The sequence below is a fragment of the Canis lupus genome, chromosome 17 (genome assembly GCF_011100685.1).
Source record: "Canis lupus familiaris isolate Mischka breed German Shepherd chromosome 17, alternate assembly UU_Cfam_GSD_1.0, whole genome shotgun sequence".
Lineage (NCBI taxonomy): Eukaryota > Metazoa > Chordata > Mammalia > Carnivora > Canidae > Canis > Canis lupus.
The window spans coordinates 1,939,133-1,961,823 of record NC_049238.1 but is presented as its reverse complement, the minus strand read 5'-3'; the positions used below and the strand labels follow the sequence as shown (position 1 = coordinate 1,961,823).

The 22,691-nt window shown below is 53.5% G+C and overlaps 1 protein-coding gene and 1 long non-coding RNA gene across 4 annotated transcripts in view; one reads left to right on the top strand and one right to left on the bottom strand.

Moving 5' to 3' along the window:
• Window positions 1–22,691, top strand: part of EIPR1 (EARP complex and GARP complex interacting protein 1) — a 120,397-nt gene that overhangs the window by 29,983 nt on the left and 67,723 nt on the right. The window contains exon 1 of one of the 3 annotated variants that reach the window (XM_038560682.1): window positions 9,148–9,172. The exons of the other annotated variants lie outside the window; for them this stretch is intronic. Coding sequence (XP_038416610.1) covers window positions 9,163–9,172 — 10 coding nt within the window. The 5' untranslated portion in view covers window positions 9,148–9,162. Of the gene's footprint in view, window positions 1–9,147; window positions 9,173–22,691 lie in introns of those variants that run through there. 3 annotated transcript variants of the gene reach the window in all.
• On the bottom strand, window positions 7,493–16,662 carry LOC111090461. The gene is made up of 3 exons (XR_005371971.1): window positions 14,998–16,662; window positions 9,450–9,539; window positions 7,493–8,644 (listed from the first exon to the last, which is right to left on the bottom strand). It is a non-coding gene; the product is annotated as an uncharacterized LOC111090461 (long non-coding RNA).

The following is a 22,691-nucleotide window of genomic DNA, read 5'->3' as shown; positions in this document are numbered from 1 at the left end:
CTGTCGTGTGTGCCTGTGTGTGTGTGTCTGGGGTGTGTGGGTGTGCCTGTGTGTGTGCTTGCTCACTGCTCCCTTTGGCCCCTTCTTGGGCAGCAGGGGGCACCAGCGTCCTCCTCTGTGCCCTCCTTGTCACTCTGGTCCCTCCCACCACCATCCCCTCCTGGGTACCCGTTGGCTGTGTCCTAGCCTGATGCCTTCTGAAAAGCTTTCCTGCATTTCTCAGATGTTTTTCTAAATACCGTCCCAGACATGAAGACCTTGCTTGAAAAGGTAGAATGGGGTTCACAGCTGGCATCTCACTAAGGTGCCCCGGGTGGATGGGTGTTCCTACCCTGGCAAGTACTGAGCTCAGTCCCCGGCCCCGGTCCCCAGGCTGCTGGGCAGCGGGGGGGGGGGGGGGGGGGGGGGGGGGGGGGGGGCGGGGGGGGAACCCTCGAGGCCCCCGGAAGCAGCAGGGAGCATGGCCGGATCCCAGGTGCAAATGTCCTTTGGAGGGGGCATCTCCGTGTCTCCCCAGGGCCCCCCGAGCCTCTGCCTTCCCATGCCTCACCGGCTTATGCTCTCCCTCCCACATATCCTGAGCTCCCATTGCCCCCGAAAGTGCCTCCTCACGGAAGCTCTCCTCTCCTATCCCGGCCTCCGGCTGGACTCACGACTCAGGGGCGCTGGCATGACATTCCGGCCTGTGTTCGTGGGGCCTCTTGCTGGCAGTGGATACCCAAAGGCCCCAGCACATGTGCCCCGTTCACCTCTGTGCCTGCAGCCTCCTGAGCCGGTGAGGTCTACGCCTCCTGTCCTGTGCCCTCCTGGTCAGCACACTCTTCCCTTCAAAGTGATCAGTGTTGGAGCTCCTGGCCTGCTCAGTTTGTGGAGTGTGCTGTTGGGAGTTCGAGCCCCATGTCCGGGTGTAGAGATTACTTAAAAATGAACTATTAGGGAAAAAAAGTGGCTCAGTTTGGAAGATCAGTTATATAGCTATGTAATAGCTGCTCAGAAAATACTTATGGGTTGAATTGGTTAATTTAAGTAGAATTGAAATACTAGTCTCAGTGAGGTTTGATGAGACGTAGTAGGCTTCCTAGGACAGAGCGTGCTGAGATGCAGTGAGTGAGGAGGTGGGAGGAGGCCCGGCCAAGATAATGCTGAATTTTCTCTGTGCTCCGAGGGGGGACAGCATCCTGGGAGGAAGGAGACCGGCGTCCCCTCTGCCCCACGTCCTCCACCTTATACTAGACACAGGTGCTGCTTTGCACAGCTCATGCAGTAGTTTGTGAATTAGGCCTAATGTCAGAGTGAAAAATTGAAAAAGGAACCAAATACAGAGTGGTCTGGTGATTTCTGCCATATAGTTCCAGTTACTTCCCAGTAGTTCTCCATTACAGGGGAGCAGGGACCACGGCGGCCAGCAGAGGCAGCTCGGCCACTTGGGACATGGGCAGTGGAAAGAGCCCGGGTCAGGCGAGTTTGCTGCCCTGCTGTTTCCCAGCTCTGTGATCCTGGACCTGTCAGGTGACCTTTGGGGTTTCCATCTATAAAATGGGCACAGTCTGAGCTACACCATTATTTGAAAGACAGGAGTTGGGGAAATGTCAGGTGATGTATGTTAGAGCAGCATCCATGCCCACGGTGGCCCCAGGTTGGAGCAGGAGAAGGAGCTGCATCCCCGAGGCCCCAGCTTAGAGCAGGACTTGGGGGACTGTCCTGAGAGTGTCCTAACCCTGACAGTTTCATACCAGGAGTGATGGGTGGCAGTGCCTGGGCCTCGCTGCAGCTGTGGCCTCCTTTGTGTTGGTGGTTAGCTGCCATAGGAGCCCTTGGGCACATAGTCCCCAGAGCTCCTCAGAGTCATCCTTAGCACAGACTTCGTTGAGGCTCACAGCTTCCCACTCCATCCTTCCCACTCCCATCACTGTGGGAGCTTCTTAATTTGGGGTAAGGAACCATCAGAGGTAGATGCCAGGGGCCCTGGAGGGTACAGGATGAATGTGGTATGTCTTTCTGGAATGTTTATTCTGTTTAAGTAATGAAAGCATTACTTTTAGCCTAAAATGAACATAGGTATGTTCTGGAGTGGAATGCAATGTTTACATGGACCCCTTAACACCACACGAGGCTTCTGATAATGTCCTCGGATCTGTTAGGCCAACACATGACAGTCTAGAGCGTCTTCCCATGTTCCTGCTGGCGTTGGCGTGGCCCAGTGAAGGCTCTGTGCTGAGGGGCGGGTGGGGTGGGGGCGGGGGGCTGAAGCCTCAAGTATGACACGAAAGCCTTGTGACACTGGCCCTTCCCCTGCACACATCCCATGGTCCTGGCTTCTGCCTTCACTTCCCTTTGCCAAATCCAAAGGGCCCTAAGTAGGTCAGGTGGTGTTCCTTTCCTGAGACCCAGCTTCCTTTTGCACATCCTCTCTCTCTCTCTCTCTCTCTCTCTCTCCCCCCCTCTCCCTCCCTGCCCCTCTGCCCCTCTCCCCCTCCCTCCCTTCCTCCCTCTCCCTCTCTCTCTCTGAGATTCCCTAACATCTGTGGATAACTTCCTGTCCGACTCATGAATGAGCCAGGGTGGTGCACCAGGCCCAAGCAGGGTCTTCTTGGCGATCCATACTGGGGCTTCTTACTAGGTCATCCAGGATGGCCTTGGTCAGTATCCTGAGCCTTGAGCTGTGACCTTCTCATCTGTCAGCTGGTCTGCAGAAGAGTTTGAGCTTTGGTTTTCTTTCCAGCTTTGTTGATGTGGGGCCCAGATCAGGACAGTGTTCAAGTGTGCTACTAGGTGATGTTATTAATGTTGCTTCTGGTAGAAAATGATGACTCCTTCCTGGCCACTGTATCTGGGGCAGGATTCTGGCTCTCTGACCTCTCTTAGGCAGAGCACTTGCCATTCCAGGCTTCCTGACATGTCATATGGAATCCTCGCAATGGTGGGATGAGATTGTGTCATTCCCAGAGACTATTTGTGGTCATCTGTGGCCAGGGTTTTGTTTTGATTTCTTGATTTTTTTTTCTTTTCTTTTTTTTTCTTTTTTTAAGCACAGAAAGGAACCATGGCGTAATGTAGCTTATCTGTCAATTTCAGAATCCCTGCAAGAGCCGGAGGTTATGCGGGATTTATTGTTCCTGCGTGTGAATGACGTTTGCTGCTTTTAATTTACAGATTTGATGTGGTGACAGTGAGGACTTGTGTTTAAACTAGTCATTGTGGCCAAACTGTCCCTCTGTCATCTGCAGCTGCTACAGTAACAGTGGCCGTGATGTGGATCACTTCCTGGGTCACTTCCTCTGGGCCCTGGGTTATGGCCCCCGGTGGTGTCCTCACTGGTCCAGACAGCCTGTCAGTTGGAGTTCGGTGCACAGTAGGGCTGTTTTCGATCCTACTAGTTCATTCCGAGGTCACAGATGGATTTAACTAAGAATCTCCAGCTTTAGGCATTTGTAGTCATTCCACATTTTAAAATTATTGTGATTGATTGCTTGAATTTCTGTTGTACTCAAGACGTAGCACGGAAAGTTGAGGACAGAGAGATGAGACACCGGGTACCAGGCAGCAGAACTGCGTCCCACAGGGCAGATGTAGAGACGGTGCTGACGGGAGCCGGTTTGGTTAGCTCGGCTTCAAACCACTTTTAGATCCTTCCCACGTGTGTGCAGCCTGACCTCCACGCCAGTCCCGAGGCCAAGGCAGCACACTGAGCAGTAGGGGGGCGAGGAACGGGGCGGGGCGGTGGCTCAGAATCCCAGAATCCCAGCCCGGGCCGCGCCCTGCCGTGGGCTGCTCCGTGGTCGGGGCTTGGCCTCTGCTCCGTGAGGCATGGATGCTCTGATAATGGCCTGTGAGAACAGCTAATCTTAAAGAGGAACCAGTATCCTTTGGGCTCTTAGGAGGACACTACGAAGCACGGCCCAGGTGCGTCGGGGGGCTGGGCGGAGGTTTCCCCAAGGAGCGAGTTGGGAGCGGCCTCAGCTCCTTGGGTTCCGGGGGCCACCGCCTTGGTGGGGAGCCTGCAGGTGGTGTTCTGAGCCCACCTGGTTCGAGGTCTGCCGCCTGTCCCGCTGTGTGGAGTTGAGGGGCGGCCCTGGACGGTTCCCGGGGCTCCCCAGAGCCCGCAGCCCAGGGCTTTCTGGTAGCAGCGGACCAGAACACTGGGGTTTCTGTTTAAAGCTGCAATTTCCCGTTTATCTCTGCATCAGATTAGAAAATTGCATTTTTTGACTTTAAGCGGTTCTCTTATGAAAATAAGCTAAGGGAGGAAGCAGCTTTTCCTTGGAAAGGAATTCTTCGAAGGCCTCTCTGTGAGAGACCATAATTCTGAGCAAATGGCCACGAGTCCGCGAGGGCCGGCGCCTGGGAGCCGGGGACAACCGCGGCCTTCGGGGCCATTGTCAGGCCGGGAGCCAACTGGAGTGCCGGGCCCGGGAGGCGCGTGACCACAAGTCCCGTCATTTCCGAGGCACACAACCGTCTGTCTCTGGTGACCACTTCCTTGGTACCCTCCGCACAGATCGGGAGAGAGGGGCCGCCGCCGCCTCGGTGCACACGCGCACGCTCGGTCGGGGCAGGCGACAGCTAGGTCTTCCGGGGTCCCGGGGCGCGGGAACGGGAGAGGAAGAGGGGGAGGGTGTCGCGGGACCGCTGCCCCGGGGAGCCCGTCCGGGGAGCCCTGCAGGCCCGGGGCGGGGTGGCGCGGCGGGGCCGTGAGAGCACCTGGCGGCCACTGCCTGCCTCCCACTGTCACGCATCCCCGGGACAGCATTTCGGAAACGGAAGCGTTCTGTGTTCCACGTTAACGCTTAAACGTGTGGTGTGCCCCCGCGTGCCCGGGACGAACGAGAGCAGGGCCGGCGCGCTGAGGTGCTGCCGAGGAGCTCGTTCTGGAGGCGGGAGCCCAGATGGGCCTGCGGTGGGGTGTGCGCCGTGCGCGTGGGTGTGCGTGGAGTCGAGCGTGAATGTTTGTTGAGGCTGCGTGGTTTGTGTTATGTGCTGAATGTGTGTTGGGGTGTGGAGAGTGTGAGGAGTGTGTGCTGACTACTGAGGGTACGTGGCAAGTGTGGAGCGTGTGCTGTGTGTGTGGGGTGTGTGGAGAGCACAAGGCGTGTGCTGTGAGTGTGGAGAGCGTGATGTGTGTGCTGTGCGCGTGGAGCGCGAGGAGCCGGGGGCGTAGGGGAGCCACGGAGAGGCCTGCGCGGGGTGGGGGTGTCTCGCGGGCCCTGGTCCTCCCGCCGTGGTCCCCGCGGCCGCCCGCGCCCAGAGGCGCCGTGAGCGTGGAGACGGCGGAGGGGCTTCATCACGGAGGCTTGGGCCCCGGCCGCGGGCCACGTGCCTTATGTGGATTATCTAGTCTGTACGTTTATTTAAAATGTTTGCGCAGGGTGTTGGGGTGGCAGTGACACGCACCGCAGTAGTAAAGCCCGCAAGAGTCCTCAGGACCCGGGCTGCCCCTCCGCCCGGGAGCCCCGACCCACCCGCGCGGCTCCGCGGCGAGCTCCCAGGACGCACCTGGGCACTTCGCGGGCGGCGCCGAGCACGTGGGCCCTGGCGGCGCGGGTTCTGCCCCGTGAGGGAGCCCAGCCTCGGCCCCGCTCCTCACCCCCCCGCCGCCCCCCGGCAGCGCCCTGTGGTGCGCCCACGGCTCTTTTGTGTCGGATTCGCGTGTGAGATCCTGGGGCAGTTGCCTTTCTCCCTGTGACTCATTCGTTACTGTAACGCCCGTCCACGCGACAGACGGAAGGTCGGGTGTGTACGGCACAGCCCTGTTTCAGTGTGTGTGTGAGTGTGAGTGTGTGTGTGTGTGCGGGGGTGCGTGTAATCTGTTTAGCCGTCCCGCGCTGGGCCCGGCGCTTGTTCCCGGCCATGGGCACGGGGCAGCACCTGCGCTGCTGGGCTCTGTTACGGGCGTCTCCTCCGGGCCCGGGAGGAGTGTGGTGCCTGCAGGCTGGCAGCGTGCTGGTCGCGGGCGTCTGGGCCGCAGCCCTTCTCTCCCCTTCGTTGCGAGGTTAGGGCTCGCCCGGGCCACCTGGGAGCCGTGTGTGTGGTGCCAGGCAGGTGCTGGAGCTGAGCGGCCACGAGACGGCAGGTGTTAGGCGCAGGCCCTTCACCCCTTCGGACGTCCAGGTACGTTTACAGACCCCGCTGCGGTGTGGCCGGCGCTGGTCCCGTTGCCTTCCTGTCCCCGGCGTGTTCCCGTAGGCGCAGGGTGCCTGCCACCGGGGCCTCCTGTCTTTCCAGGCGCGGGTGCGGGAGCCGCAGACGTCCTCAGAGGTATCCGCGCAGCCTGGGTTTGCACAAAAACCCAGGCTTTTGCGGATTCATGCTGCCGTGTTACCAAGTGTGTGTGAGCTTCCGAGCTGTGAACAGCAGGTCGGGAGAATTCTGATTGCCAGGGGCCCTCTGAGCCTTGCGGAGTCCCCGGGACTCCTGGCTTCCAACACGAGGGCTCGAGTGGGCAGAGCTCAGACCACAAGGACGCCTGCGCTGTTCCTAGGCCGTTATCTTACAGGAGCTAGAATTCCAGAACACGGGGCATGTTTTTAATTAGCTTCTTCTTCTTTTTTTTTTTTTTTTGAGATTTTTATCCTGTATTGTGTCTCCACTCCTAACTAACCTCTTTGGATCCCATCTGTGTCGTATCGCCGTCCTCATTGACTTTCTGTAGCACCTCCAAATTTAGTATCATCTGGAAATTTAATTAATGTGCTGTTTACTGCTCCTTCCAGATCACTAATGAAGATGTTAAATAAGACTTGATCCCCAGAGCACCCGCCGGACACCTCCTCACAGTAACGTTCCGTCATTTATCAGTGCGCTTCCTTTATGTCCTTTCTCCAGGTTTCAAGCCACGAGGGGGTGCTTACACAAAGCTCAATTTGAATTCATTTTTTCCAGTAACACTGTACGAAACACTGTGCCAGATTCCTCCCGCCACCCCAGATACGTTCCTCGCTTTGTTCTTCCCCAGGCTAGTGGTGTGTGCCCTGCCCCCGCCGCACCCTCCTCCCCCCACCCCTGTGGCAGCAGAGGCCGTGGCCCGGGGAGGCCAGGACCCGGACCCAGGATGCTTGTGTCTCAGGGCCATGCCCCTTGCACAGAGGCGTCTCGCTGTTGTCTTAGTCTCCTCGGGTCACCGTGGCAGGTGCCCCAGACTGAGGGGCCCAGACAACAGACGTGTATTCTCTCCCAGCCCTGGAGGCTGGAAGTCCACGACTGAGGAGTGAGCAGGCTTGGCTTCTCCGTGGCCTGTCTCCTTGTTTTGCGGATGGCCACCTTCTCCTGGTGCCCTCACGTGGTGTCCCTCTGTGTCTTCGCCTCCGCTTCCTGCCAGGACATCAGCTATTGGATTAGAGCCCACCCAGATGGCCGCATTTAACTTAAAGGCTGTGTCCCCAAATACAGTCACGTTCTGAGATACTGGGGGTTATGGCCTCGCATGTAAATTTCACGGGCCACAATTCAGCCCGTAACAGCCGTGGATTATTTGATTGATTGATTCATTTATTTATGCAAGAGGTTTGCGGAGGGGGTTCCATCTCGATCAGGTTCTCAGACCAAATGTCAGGTAACCTGCCTGTCATCACTCGATACATTCTTGGCGTTTCACGACCCAGTTCCCTGGTGAGGTGGCACACGCTTCGCTTTTGTGTTTTTAAGACCTTGGGGGCCCGCCATCTATTTCGCTGAGGCATTTTGAATCGCTTACTGTTGAGACTGGGCTGTGATTGGAGAGTGTGGGCAGCAGGGTGTGGCAGGGGAGATCTGGCCCAAGGACCTTTGGGAGACGGGTGGCCCTGCAGGGAGGCCTGGGGTGCGGCCACGGGCGTGTTACAGAGGATCAGCTGCTCTGTGTGTGCAGCCTGCTTTGTTGGAGGCCCTGGGGGGGCGTAGTGGTGGGGCCACGTAGCCAGAGCAGCCCAGGCCTGCAAGCAGCAGCTGAAGTGCCAGGCGGGGGTGGTGAGCATGCTCGTTGGCTGGCCCTGCAGAGAGCAGGACTGCCAGGCAGCAGCATCTCAGGGCGGGCTAGGGTAGGTCGGAGCGGGCGTGGCCAGAGGCTCGCAAAGGGCAGTTTGGAGGGAGATATCCACCCCAGAGCCAGGGGGGTTTGAGATCAGACTTGTATTTTCAAAAGATCACCGAGGAACAGGAGGGGGTGCCCAGGGCCCGGGAGATTGCCCTGCTGCGGCTTCTGCTCCTTCCGTCCAGGTCATGCTCGTCTTCTGTGGTCCTGTGATTCGCCAGATGTAAAACTGTGTGAAAATAGCCTTTAAAAAACAGCGCAAGTACTACAAAAATGAGAAAACCCTTCTCAGTGCTCTGGTAACGTTTCAGGAAGACAGAAGAAAGTATTTAAAAATAAAAAGTGTGGGCCCAGGATGGGAGAATAAAGGTAAACAGATGTGGCATAGGGTTGGTAGGCTATGATTCTTTAGAAGTTGTCTCTATCACTGGCGATCTGCTTGGCTCCTCTTGTGGCCCCGTGGGAGGGCGACTGGGCGGCAGCTGCTGTTACTGGCCGCGGGAGTCAGTGTGGCGCCCCCGCGGCTCCCCATGGCACCCCGCATCTGCGGGAGAGTGTCCCACGTCAGGGCCAGGTTGCGCTTTCCAGCAGAGGAAGGTGATGCGTCAGGAAGCCGGTAGATCGTGGCAGCATGGAGTCCTCGGGAAATGAGAACGCGAAGCGCTGACGGAGCACCAGCCGTGTGGCAGATGGCCGGTGCGTGGGCCCCGTGCCCCGAATGCTGGCCCACCCGGCTCTGCTGCAGAGGACCAGCAGAGCGCCTCCCGCCAGTGAGCCCTCCTGGGCCCCAGCGGTCAGGCGTGGTTCAGCCCGCGGGGTCCCTGGGGCCTCGTGGGGCTGGGGGTGGGGGTGGGAGGCGGCTGACCCCGGGGTGAGGGTGAAGGTCTCAGCCCCCCCTCCTCCTCCCGCACTCCCACCGGGAGCCTGCTTCCCGCCCTTGCCTTCTCCGCACGCCCAGCTGGGCCTTCCCGTCTCATCTCCGTGCTTAGATTCCACCCCTCCGGCTCTTTCCCCTCAAAACAGATCCGGGCTGGGTGCTGTGCTGCTCAGCAGCCCTCCCTGCTCCCCCGTGGGCCGCGGAGGAAGCTCAGCGTGGGCCCTGAGTGCTGAAGACCCTCTCAGGCTCGGCCTGCGTCTGTGGAACTGCAACTACGGGGATGGGACGATGTGAGTCCTGTGAGGGGCTGGTCCCGAGTGCTTGTCTCCTGCGCGCTCTTCCCCACGCCGCCTCCCAGGTGGGCCCCCCACTCGCTTCTGTGGTTCTCCGGCTGCCTTTCATGCTCAGCTCCCCGCCTTAAACCTTCTGCCCGCAGGTAAGTGTCTGCCTGCGGGGACCCTGTGGCACCCGCTGCGCCCTCCCGTCTCTGGGCCCAGCACCCCTGCTTGTCTGGCCCCTGCAGGTAGAGCCGGGCGGGCTCTGGCTCTGGGCACTTGAGAGACTCACCGGGTCGCTGGCCCCCTGGGCAGGTGGGCCATGTTTGCCTCTCTTCCAGATCTGTGGTGAGGCCCAGATGAGAGTGCGGCAGAACTAGGGCTGACGGAGAAAACGCAGGACACCTCAGTAAACTTGAATTTCACACACATAAGGAGTAATTTTTAGTGTAATTACGCCCTCTGCGAACTATTTTTACTCTTCAGTCTGGCAGCCCTTGACGGACGGCACAGGAGGCTTAGGTGTCATCCACCCGGAGTGACGCTGGGTCGTCAAGAGGAGGTGGCTGTCAGCTTGACAGAGGCGGTGGGCGAAGCAGCTCTAACCATCTAGAACGTTCTTAAGCCTGGGACACCAGAGATGTAGCGGCAGTCACTGAGGCAGGTGCCGCTGTCCACATAGCGCAGGGAATGGCAGGGGTCCTGGCCCTTCTCCCTCTCAGGCTGCACCGGGAGCCGCGTCTCACGGCTGGGCTGCTTCTCGCAGGGGCACCATCTCATCTGCCCTTCTGCCCGCCTCTGACTGGAGTTGGAGGTCAGAGTGCCCGTCTGCGCACTCGCGGGACAGCCCTGCGGGGGGCGTCACCCGTGCGCCCAGGTTGCTGACCACGTGGGCATGGCCTGTGCCGCTGAGGCTGAGGCACTGCTTAGGCCGGGCTCCAGTCGTGCAGGAGCTGCTCTGGCTCTCACCCGGGAAGGGCTCTTAAGAGGCCTGATGTTTGGGCTTTTATCTTATTTTTGGTTTACATAAAAACAGGTTTTTGTAGACGTGATCACATACCTGCTGAAAAATTCTAACAACAAAGAAGGCTGAGTAGCAAAACTTAAATCTCCCCTCCACCCCCAACCACCAGCAGCCGCTGTAACCTCAGAGGTTTTAGGAAGTCAGGGTTAAAGGTTGGGGTCGATCCGCAAGGAAGCAACGTCATCTCGTGTGGCAGTGTTGTGGGAAAAGTGGAACCGCGTGTAAGAACAGTGTGTTACTTTGGAAACCTGAAAGTGAAGGTGCAGGTTTGTGAATCATCCTTTGTTCCAGAATGACCCGTACATCATTCCACCTGGATGTCAGGTGGAGCACATGCTTTGGGTCTGAGTATGTAGGCAGAAACAAGCCTCCCGAGACTCCACACCCTTGTGAGGACCCCCCCGGCTCTGGGGAGACCAGGGGCGGGGCAGGTGAGGAATGAGGCCGTGAGAGTTGAGGTGAACAGGAGACCCCAATGCCCCTCGGGCATTTCCTGCCATCTGTCCCAGGCACTTGGCAGGTCACCAGCAGGGAGCCTCTCCCGGGCGTCGTTAGACAAGGTCTTTGCAAGGAGTTGCCCAGGAAGACGGAGCAGGGAATGGACCTCAGTTGCCCGTCTGGCCTGCTGGAGCTGTCTCCCTCGGCACCCTGGCCGATCAGCTTGTGGAGCTTGCTTGGTTCTGTGTAACGTGGGGCCAGTGCCCCCGGCCCCGCCACAGGCCTCCCCTGGAAACACATGCTTGGCCTTAACCTCCCAGGCACGTGAAGGTCACACGAGGTGGCAGCAGAGGGGCTGGGAGCAGTGCATGCTGCTTGGCAGGTCCCGTGACGGAGGAACCTCGATTACCGAGGTGCCTTTGGGCCTGGACGGCAGGTGGGCAGCAGGCCGTGCGCTCTTCTCTGGGTACCTGCCTTGGTGTCTGCCCTGGGTTGTCACGGCCCCTGCCCAGTGATCCTCTGGGACTCTCACCCTTTGCCGGGGCAAAGCTCGAAGCTTGTGGTGTGTTGGAAATGCGCGCTGAAAAGGATGAGCAAGCCCTGAATGGCAGAAGTTAGCTTTTGGGAGGATCTAGGGAAACTGGACTTGGAATATCATAGAGCATTTTTAAGAAGATCTCCACAAAGTCCTGTAATTGGATCCAAAAAATGAACCACACACTTTGGAAGTAAGCTTTCTCTCCTTAGGGAGGACGTGGCCAGACTAGTGGTTTTCTTTTCCAGGAAACTGTTTTACACCACAGCCCCCCAGAAGTCAGCAAAGGTCGCCTTTGTTGACTGGGGCGTGGCGGCTGGGGTTGGTGGGACGAGACGTCAGGGCACACCTGGGATGCCGCAGTCTCTGCCACAGAGAGAGGGTGGCCTCAGTTTGCTTCGTGGAGGGAGAGGGGCCCACTTGAGAGCGCTGTCTTCAGCTGTCTGACGGGGGGGAGCACTGTTTTTGGGCCAGCCAGTGAGAGCAGCAGGGTGAGGAGCTGCAGCCGTCTGTCATCCAGAGACACAGGAGACCCCCCCCCCCCCAATTTGTTCTGTTCCTGGAGTGTGCAGCAGATGCCAATGGCTCGGGCTTCTGTGACTGTCCTTCAAACCCCGTCCAGCCCTGCATACCTGCAGATCCCACGTTGTGCCCATGTTCTAAGCGGAGGTGGTAAAATGGGGGTTGGTAGCAGGTGCCTCCCCCCCACCCCCGAGTCTCAGCGTCTGTTGACTTAAGTGCGTGGAAGAAAGAGACACAGACTGTTCTTGGGGAATGTTGGTTCGCTTCTGGGTTTGAAGTACTCGACTGCCTCCTGTGTGTTCTGAGTGTGGACGGTTCCAAGTTCTTGCCCTCTTGGGTTTGTTTGTACTTAACCACCCCCCTCCCCGCCCAAAGGAAAAGAACACTGTTTATAATTACTTTTAAAAAATGTTTTCTAACCTGTGAAAACAAATCCTTTCCGTTATCCCTAAATTGTTGAAAGTGTGTTGGGTTTGCCACATTCAGTAACTCGTGCCTTTGGTTACTGACCTACATCAGGATTGGCAAGATGCTTTCATAAGAAGTTGATGATACTTTGAAGAATTCAGGAGTTTGGGGTCTCTGCATGAGTTCTACATTTGATTTTGAAGAAAGAATCTATGAAGAATCTTACTGTAATGTCTTATTTATAACAGATGCCTTGACTGTTTATAGGAGCTGGTCTTGGATGGAATGGCATCAGGATGAGATCTACATAGATTTCCAAACCAGTATAGGCTTTCTGTAAAAATCTATGTTAGTTACAAAGCCCAGGTAATTTATCTAAAAAAGAAAAAAAAATTATCTAAAAAAGTAGCAAACTGCATGTAGGGAAGGGTTGCTAAAAGATAAGGAATTAATAATTAGTGTTTTGTTTTATTTTGTTTTTATATAGGCTCCAAGCCCAGCACGGAACCCAACACGGGGCTTGAACTCATGACCCCTAGATCAAGACCTGAGCGGAGGTCAAGAGTCAGAGGCTTAACTGCGTGAGCCACTCAGGCACGCCAGTAGTTAGTCTGTTTCTGAAAATCTTATCCATAACTTTTGGAAACCAGATTAATCTGGGAGTGTAAAACATAAGAGCAAGGAGAATAAAATCCTGTTCTGTTCCTGGTCTCTCAGCTACTGAAGCATCTAAGGTCCGGACACTTCTGGTGCTGGAGATGCTTCCGCCTGAACACAGATGGTGACCTGGTTAGATCACATGCTGCTCTGCAATTTTCAAAACACTTGTCAGGCTATTTCTTTTTTTTTTTTTTTTACTTGTCAGGCTATTTCGATGTGGTATTTCTGGTAATCTGAGTGTAGACATCTTCATATTCCCCATTTTATAGATAAGGAAATAGAGGTTCAGAGGAATTCATTTGCTCGGGATCTCCAAGATAACATATCAGAATCAAATTTCCGAGAGAAATCTACCATTCCCACCCCCTACCCTGTGATGATTTCTCCTATGTGTGGAAAACTTAGACTGATTTGTTTATTTGAAAAAAAAGCCTGATGTTTTGGGGGAAAGAAGCATAAAAAATTTAGGATTGTACGAGGCATAAAAACTTATAGTACCAAAGTTTAATAGATTAAAAAAAATGATCTTAAATATGCGTGAGGTAGGAGAGGTATCCTCCCCAAGTACGACCGTGCCCTAAAGACCTTGTATGTTACGTGTACTGTGATACAAACTTACTGTAAAGTTCAGATGAACTTTTTATTTTTAAATTATCAAAGCTTTTAGAAGCCTTTGAAGACTTACTGATGTTTCTGTTCTAACGAAAACATTAAAAGACGAAGTTTTTGCAATATCTTAAATATCCTGTTCTTTGGAAACCATTTATGTTCTTTAGGTTCTAGAGAAGAAGACACAGCAAACATCTATGTGCTGTAGTCAGCCTTCAGTGATCCCTGAAATGCTGTTTCCTGACCTTAGTTCTGTACCAAGGACGTGCTCCTAATATCTAAATGGCTCCTCATCCCTGCTTTCGGACAGAAGCTGGGGATGTGCCGCTTGACCCCTGCCCGCCGTGGATACCATCACCTACCTACCGGGGTGGCAGCTGGCTGCTCCTGTCTCTAGAGGAGCTGTGCGAGAGCCAGAACATTGCAGTGTAAAGGGTCACAGGGAGCTTCCTGCCCTCCGTGCAAGCTGCAGTCGTGAGGACTTGGAGCCACACATGTTAGGTCCAGTTCAAGGGAGCAGACTCCTCCAACGACGTGTCTACACAAAGCTCTTACCCACGTTGCCGGGCCTTTCCTGACTCTCCTGGTTTGCTCTCACATCTCCATCACGATTCCCCTCTTGCTAGTAAGGAGCACAGGTGTTATCAGAAGAGCAGGGAGGTGTGAGCTGGTGAGTTAAAGCCTCACCCCCACAGGAGCTGTCTGTCCTTTGGGGGCCCGTCCCTGGTCCTGGGCAGGCAGCCGCCGTGCGCATTCCCCTCCCTGCCTCTTTTGGGCGCAGTGCTCTGGACCATGCTTTGGAGGTTGACTTGTTTTGTACACAGTATGGAGTTGGGTTGTATGTGTGTGTGTTTTTGTTTTGTTCATTCTGCTCATCTTTGTCTTTTAATTGACCTACTTAGATCATTTACATTTAAATTATTGGTATGTCAGGGCTGAAGGCCACCATCTTATTTGTCTCTTCTCTCCATTGATCATTGCTCTTGCTTCTCTTGAACATTTCATAAAATTTCATTTTGATTTATGTGCAGTGTTTTTGAATATACTGCTGTCAACTTAGTGTTTGCTGTAGTGTAGTGTATTACAATCCACATATATCATGTATCAAATCTACGTTGAAAGACGTATAGAACCTTTAAGTAATTAGGTCCCTTTGCCCTTTCCACCTTTAAAATACAATTATCTGAAGTGTTTTCTCCATATTCATTGGTCATCAGATGTGGTGTTTTATATACATATGCATATGTATGTGTGTGTATACGTGCGTGTGTATATACACACATTATGTTTTCTCTCTTGCTCAAACAATGGGAATGAATTTCCCCACCGTTCTGGAGGCTAGGATCCCCCGGCCAGGGTGTCGCAGGGCTGGTGTCCTTGGCCTGTGTCCTCCTGCGGTCTTCCCTCAGTGCTGGGTCACGGTTTTTCATCAGCCATCAAATACAATTTAAGAACCATGAGGAGAAGGATAGTCCATCACACTGATTTTTACCCGTTCTAATTTCCGTTCCGCAGTGGGAGGCCTTCTCCAGTCACAATGTGAGGCTGGGGCTGCTGGTGGCAAATTCACTCAGTTCTCCTTCTGAGAATGTCTTCATCCCCCCCTCCTTCCCAAAGGGTGTTTTCACTGCCCACAGAACTCACCTTGGGCAGCTTACTACTTCTGGCATCTGGACAACCTCGCGCCCCCTCCTGTGGCCGCCACGCCCCCTGATGGGACAGTTGCCATCACAGCGTCAGTGGTCCTGTCGGGAAGGGTCATCTATGATGCGCCCACTCTTCCCGTGTCTCCTGTTTCCACGTGTCTAATTATGACACGTCTCAGGAAGGCTTTCTCTGGGGTTACCCTGTTTGGGATTTTCTCGGTTTCTTGAATCTGGATGCAGTGTCTTTTACCAAACCTGGGAGTTTGCAGCCTGTGTTTCTGCAGGTGTCTCGCAGCCCTGCTGTCCCTGACCTGCCCTGTGACCTCTTGGTTGTGAGTGTTGGCTCCTCCGCTTTCAGCTTTCAGAGTCTGTTTGTTTGTTTACTCTGTTTTCTCTCTGGTAATCGAGCTATTTTCTATTGTTCTGTCTTCAAAATCATGGATTCTTTCCTCTGTCATATTCATTCTGCTGTTGAACCCATCCACTGAGGTTTTACATTTTGGTTACTGTATTTTTCAGTTACAGATTTCCATTTGGTTCCATATCTTCTATCCCACTGGTGAGGTTTTCTTTTTTGTTGTCTTTTCTTTTTGGTTTTGAGTAACACTTGCCCGTTGTGGCATTTTTCTTACTGGCTGCCTTAAAACCCTGTCAAATACTGCCGATACGGATTCATCTTGGTGCTGCCTTTTCTCACTCAGATTCTGGTTTTCCTGGCACTTGGGAACCTCTGGATCTTGTTCTGGGAGGCACTTACCCTGTCCAGGTTTGGGGAGAGGGTCTTGTCTCACTTCCATGTTGTTCCACGGCTGATTTTGGGGGCCCTCGCGGTGTGTCCTGGTGTGCTTCATTCGTGATGCCTCTAGGGCTTCCACCTACCCCTCAGTAGGAATGGGGCCCACAGGACGTGGGCATGGCAGACACATAGAAGACTGCCTGGATACTGAAATAAAGGAGATGCATGGGCCAGAGCTACTGGATTGGGTTCAGCCTGGTCGTGGGATGGACAGTGTTGGTGTTATCAGCGGTGACAGAAGCAGGGAGGAAAGATTGCCTTGTTAATTGTCCACCTGGTGTCTTCTCCTTCCCCTCTTCCCTTCTTGTCCCTGGGAGAGGCTAGGCCTGAGACTGGGGCCCCCGTTGTGGATAGGGGATGGGATGGGAATGGAAAGTCAAATCACAGACAGTGAAATAACTTTGCTTGGCCTGGTGGGGCAGGCGATTCTGAGGAGCTCCGGGGTCCATCCCAATGCCGCTTTGTCCTGACCCGTGCCCTGCTGCACAACCGGCTCTTCCCCGGGGCCTTGCCAGCCTTGCTGTACCTGCTGTGTCACCTGTCCTCATGCCCTGGGGTTTCTTCAGCCATATGGGTTATGTCCTTCCTTTGGTGCTTGGGGACAGTATACATTTCCTTATGTCAGGGCTGTTACAGGTTAGACAAAATATGGCATTTCAGAAGTCTTCATTTTTGACATTTTAGTGTTTTTGTGAACCACACTCTTTTAACCATTTTTACAAGTTTGAGTATAGTTCACACCCAATGTTACAATAGTTTTAGGTGTGTCACATTGTGATTCAGCTTCCCTGTACCTTACACTGTGCTCACCACAAGTGTGGCCGCCACCTGTCCCCACACAATGTTACAGTACCGTCTGTCATTCTCCATGTGCTTTGCCTTCCATCCCCATGACTTCTTCACTCTCTCCCTGGAGCCCTGACCCTCCCACTGCCCTTCCCCATTGTGACTCTACCCCTACCCTCCGCCCCTCTGGCAACTGTCAGTTTATTATCTGTCTTTATGGGTCTGTTTCTGCTTTTTGTTTGTTTGTTTATTTGTTTTTTAGATTCCACAAGAGTGAAATCACATGGTTATTTGTCTTTCTCTGATTTATTTCACTCGGCATAATGCCTTCTAGATCCATCCATGTTGTTGCAGATGGCAAGATCTCATTCTTTTTTATGACTGAGTAATACTCCACTGTATACACACACCACATCTTCTTTATCCATTCATCTATCGATGAACACTTGGGCTGCATCCATTTCTTGGCTGTTATGGACAATGCTGCCATAAACATTCAGAGGTGCATGTATCTTTTCAAATTAGTGTTTTCATTTTCTTTGGGTAAATACCTAGTAGTGGAATTAATGGGTTGTATGGTGGTTCTATGTTTTAATTTTTTGAGGACCCTCCATACTCTTTTCCAGAGTGGCTACATCAGTTTGCATTCCCACCAACAGTGCGCAAGGGCTCCTTTTTCTCCACATCCTCAACAACACCTCTTGTTTCTTGTCTTTTTGATTCTAGCCATTTGACAGGTGTGAGGTAATATCTCATTATGGTTTTGATTTGTATTTCCCTGATGATGGGTGTTGTTGAGCATCTTTTCCTATGTCTGGCCATCTGTACGTCTTCTTTGGAAAAGTCTATTCAGGTCCTCTGAATATTTTTAATTGGATTATTTGTTTTTTTGGCGTTGAGCTGCAGAGGTTCTTTATATAGTTGGGCTATTAACCCCTTATTGGGTATATTGTTTGCAGCTATCGTCTCCCATTCAGCAGGTTGCCTTTTTATTTTGTTGATGGTTTTCTTTGCTGTGTAAAAGCTTTTTATTTTGGTATAGTCCCAATAGTTTATTTTTGCTTTGTTGTGAATCACAGATTTGATTGATGGGGTTTTATGAACTTTATTGTTAATTAATCTCCATTATTTAATCCTATGTGATTATATAAGATTTAAAAAATCTTCTATTTAAAAATAAGCAAAAAACTATTTGGGCTTTATACTTGTTTTTATTTATTATAGCTGTGTTTCTGTTTGGCTAAAGTTGTACTGTTTTGAAATAGAATAAAAGCTGTTGTCGGATCACATGACGGAATGGCACCGTTAGCCAGCAGAGGGCGAAGCTTCTCTGGGATTCTGAGGCCATGATATTAATCATGTTGTACGTTGTTTTCATTGTGTCTGGGGGGAAACTCAGAAGTCACATCGTGGACAGCTGACTTTTTTTGTGGCTGCTCATCATCTTTTGAATAGCCTTCCTATATTTGGGGGGAAAATTCCTAGGTTATTACCCCATTATGGAAATAAGAAGTCAAATTTGCAGTTTCCCTGTGACGAGGAGCTCGCATATGACCCAGGTGCTGCCTATTAGAGCTGGCCACACTGGACAGTGGGGTCTCCCACCGTGGCTGCAGATGGCTTGGGGGCATCGGGGGTCACGGTGGCAGCCTCGCAGGTGGCTTCCAGGTCGTCACAAGTTCCTGGCACGCCAGGAACACACCCGAGGCCTAGGGCAGCGGCGGCAGCCATGGGGCAGCCTTCTGGGTGCTGGGTCAGGCCCGTGCCTTGGTGCACTTTCCAGCCCCGCTCTCCTGTGTGACGGACACTTGCTCCTGCCCGAGCCCTCGGAGCACCTCTTTCGCTGAGCAGAGGCAGCTGCTGTGGACACGCGAGGCGTGGCAGAGCGGTTGGGCTGAGACCCCAAGCCAAGCGGCGTGCAGGTGCCGGCCCACCGTGCTGTCCTCGCCCACGTCCCCTGTGCTCCCTTCCCGTTGACCCCAGTGCGGGCAGGCTGCACGTCCCGCTCACCCCTGGCGCAGGCCTGGCCGCTGGGCCTCCATGTGCCGGGGCCTCCATGTGCCAGGGCCCCCCAGGCAGAGGTCAGCCTGGCCTTCCAGGAGCGTGCGCTTGGGTGGGCAGGGTGGACACTGTCCGGTTCCTTTCCAAGGTGACACTGGCCCGTGGCGGGTGCTCTGCGGGCGGGACTCAGAGGTTTAATGAGTCCTTGAGGGCCGGGGGACCTGCTGAGCTTCCCTGACGGCGACCGCCTGGACAGGGCACACGCCTTCTGCTCACTGATGCGTCTCATGGTCACCGACCTGCATATCACGTGTCGTCGTTCCCAGCTCATTCAGGATCAGCCTGCCGTGCAGGTCGGGGCCGTGAGAAGTCACACAGGAGGAGGCTGAGGGACAAAACGAGAAAAACTTGCGGGGAGGAACAGCGAGGTGGCCTGACAGAGTTCCGGGTCTCTCATCGAGGGGAGGGAGGCCTTGTGATTTCTCAGGAAGTTTCTAGACCACCGTTGAGTGGTCACTGCACGGTTCCGTCCAGGTGCGCCCTGGGGACATTGCGGGTGCCCTTCTCCACACTCCGGGAGAGTGAGGATCTCCGTCCAGCCGGTCGGATGACTTGCTTGGTTTCCCAAGTTCTGTTTACACTGTACCGTGGTCCGATACGCGTTGTGACAGCAGCATGTCTAGGAAAGAGCACATACCTTAATTTAAAAACCCTTCACTGCTAAAACCTGCTGACCACCCCTTGAGCTCCCAGCGCTGTAATCACTGGTCACAGATCATTGTAACAAACACAGTAGTGAAAAAAAAAAAAGTAAAAAAAAAAAACCAAAAAAACAAATACAGTAGTGAAAGAGTTTGAGCTATGGCGGGAATCACCAGCATGTGGTGCGGAGACATGACGTGGGCGGGTGCTGTGGGCACAGTGCTGCTGAGGGACGCGCTCCGCACAGGGTGGCCTGGACCTCCGCTTGTACAAACAGTGTCTGCAGTGAGGCGGACACAGGAAGACTGGGTGTGTCTGGGCTTTGTTTTCTCTGAGTGACTTGAACGGAGATCCTTCTAGAAATAACCAAGGAAAAAATTCCCCAATTTTTATTTTTATTTTTATTTTTTTCTCTGCTTTAAAGATGAGCTTTCCCTTTGCTTCTAGACGACTGTACCACTGTGCTTCTGGAGGCGTCGCAGACTGTCAGCCAGAGCTTTCCTGTAGGACTCAGGCCATGTGCTGAGACGCCAGACGCTGGCCACCAGCCACCTGGTCAAGCTCTGAGCTGATCACGTCCAGGGAAGTTCAATGGATCGGGTCCAAGAAGTTTTCCAGCAGCTGAACCTAGAATCCCACCCCCCCCCACCCCACCCCCAGTCACTGTGGGGATATGCTGTGCGGGGATTTTTGAGTTCCTTTCTACTCTGGAGATTTTGCGGCAGTCTGTGTAGACTCAGGAGGCCTATTAAAAAGTCCTCTTGGGTTCCGCTTTGTTATGTGTGGCGGTCTCGCCTCCCTCGGGGCCTCCGGGGGTGGTCCTGTTAAATCCTAATTGGGGTGCTGCTCTCTCCTGACCTCTTCACCCTGTATCAGAGCGAGGGGTTCAGACGCGAGCCTCTGCGTTTCTGTTCGTCCTGTGTTCCTAAAGGAAACACCTATCACATCCAACATCGATGATATTTTAAATTGTGAATTTGTGTCCAAAGATTTCAAAGGTTATTAATCATACTTTGCCACTTTGTAAGTTTATTTTTATCCTGTCACGTCATTTTATCACTCCAAGCTTACATTTGGTCAATCTTTGAATTGAAAGTAAGAGGTTGGAATCATCACTGCAATGTTGTTAGACCAGAAATACTTCCCCAACGTTATTATTTTTTTTTTAAGATTTTGTTTATTCATGAGAGACACAGAGAGAGAGAGAGGCAGAGACATAGGCAGAGGGAGAAGCAGGCTCCATGCAGGGAGCCCGACGTGGGACTTGATCCCGGGACCCCAGGATCAGGCCCTGAGCCAAAGGCGGTGCTAAACCACTGAGCCACCGGGCTGCCCTCTTGTTTTGTTTTTAAGCTAACATGGTTGAGATGTGTTTATTGGAGCGATAGCACCGGCCATGGTGAGCCCCTGGGTGATTACGGATTCCTCGGCACTTGGCCTGGCTCAGCAGGGCAGAGTAGGTCTGTCCTCTGACTCAGCAACTGGCCCTAGGAGAGTCCCCGACACTCAACATTCAAGTGGCTGTCCTCCCAGTTAGTTCTCTGCAGAATTAGAACACCTGCCTCTGTGATTGTTGAGGAAGGTGCTCGAAAAGCAAGGCCGGTTGTATCCTTTTAAACAGAGGGAGTAGGTCGTGCACCTCCCAGTGAGCGCTGGCCTCTGCTTGTCCCAGGACACACCACCATGCTCAGGACATTCTGGAACCCCACTTGGGAGTGGCTTTAGAAGTCAGGTTCATTGCTAAGAAAACCTTTCTGCTGACTTTATACAATAGTTTCTAGCTCCTGATTACTGTGTCCTGTGTGATTACCTCTCTTGTTCAGCAGGCTGGATTCTGAGATTTTGGACTGTTTTGAAAACTCAGGTGTGCCCTAAAGAACAAGGTCTTACAATGAAGGATGTACAAATGAAAGTTTTGGGAGGAGTCTGCAGGAGCTGCCACTGCATTTTGGGGTTCATAGGCTTTGTTCACTCTTTCGTTGTTTGCAATTCACGACCTAACGTATTTTTATAGAAAAAGTGCTTGGGTGACAACTGGTTTATAAACACCCTGTTGATGGTCAGATGTTGATGTGATAGGGACTTTCTACCTTAGTCCTGAAAGAAGTGGATGACATATAGCTTGTTTTTGTTTCTCGTTGATTTATTTTTCATGGAAATTGGTGTTGGCAAGCAGGGCTGCCAATAAGGTATTTAGGCCGATACACAAAGTGCATCTGACCTCCATCCATAAGAAGTAGTTAGAACACACACACACATCAGAGAGTCTGAGGGGAGGACGGTCCTAGACCATCGCAGGCACCTAAGCATCTGTTTTAGGAACCGATGTCCATCCAGAGCTGTCTCAGGGCAAAGCGCCACATGGGAAGGAACCGATGTCCATCCAGAGCTGTCTCAGGGCAAAGCGCCACATTGGGGCTCTTGCAGAGAAGCTTCCGGGGCCTTTTGAGCACAGCAAGACTCGTGACTGTAACGTGGGGAAGACGCCGATGAGGTTGCAGTGTAGCTGCCAGGGCTTCCAGGCACCCAGACTCCCGGCCAGGCCACTCCACACACTCAGCCTGCCATTCCGTCTTCTGGAACAGTGAGAACCCGCACTTCCAAACGTCTGTGTGTCTGGGCCTCACTGATGCTGGGAGACATGGTGGTGCTGGTGGCGCCGAAGTGGGGTTTCACTGCAGGGAAGGGCTGTTCAGAAGAGGATTGCCTTCTCTTCCTGACTCCAGAGGGCAGACCTGGGGTCCAGCAGAGGAGGGAGCGAGGTGCACTGGTTTTGATGACGTCCTCTGTGAGGACAGGCAGGCCTGGCTCTAACTGAGGCTGCCCCAGAGCAGTGCACTGCTTTGCACGGGACACATTCATGGGGACCTCAGGACAGAAGGCAGGGGCCGCCCATGTCACTGTGGTTGGCATGTTTGTATGGGGTCCCTTTCCCTGCAGGGGACAGAGAGAGAGCATCCTGGGGGAAGCAGCCCCATTATGTAGTCACCATGTCAAGCAGCTGGGACATCTGAGAGTGTTCCCGATGGAACAGATTAAGGAGTTTGCAAGGTTATGTGGAGGACGCAGAAATGTACTTGTCATGGCCCTCGAATGTCAGCGGGGGGGGAACCATTGTTCCAGAACCAGTTTGCAAACACTGTGAAGACTGTGGGTTCGACGGTAGTACTGGGAGCCATATGTCCCTTCAAATGAGTGTAACCTCCTGTGACGCGGCGATAGGCCTGACAGATCCAGGGGAAGCAGTAGATGTAATCTGACGTCAACAAGACTGGATTCTGTGCCACACACCCAGCCATCCGTAAAACGGTGACACCTAGTCTAAACCAGTGATTTACAAACCTTCTCTTTAAAGCCATGCACCCACATTTTCATGTTGTGGGGAATCCCGGTCTATAGAGAGGCTA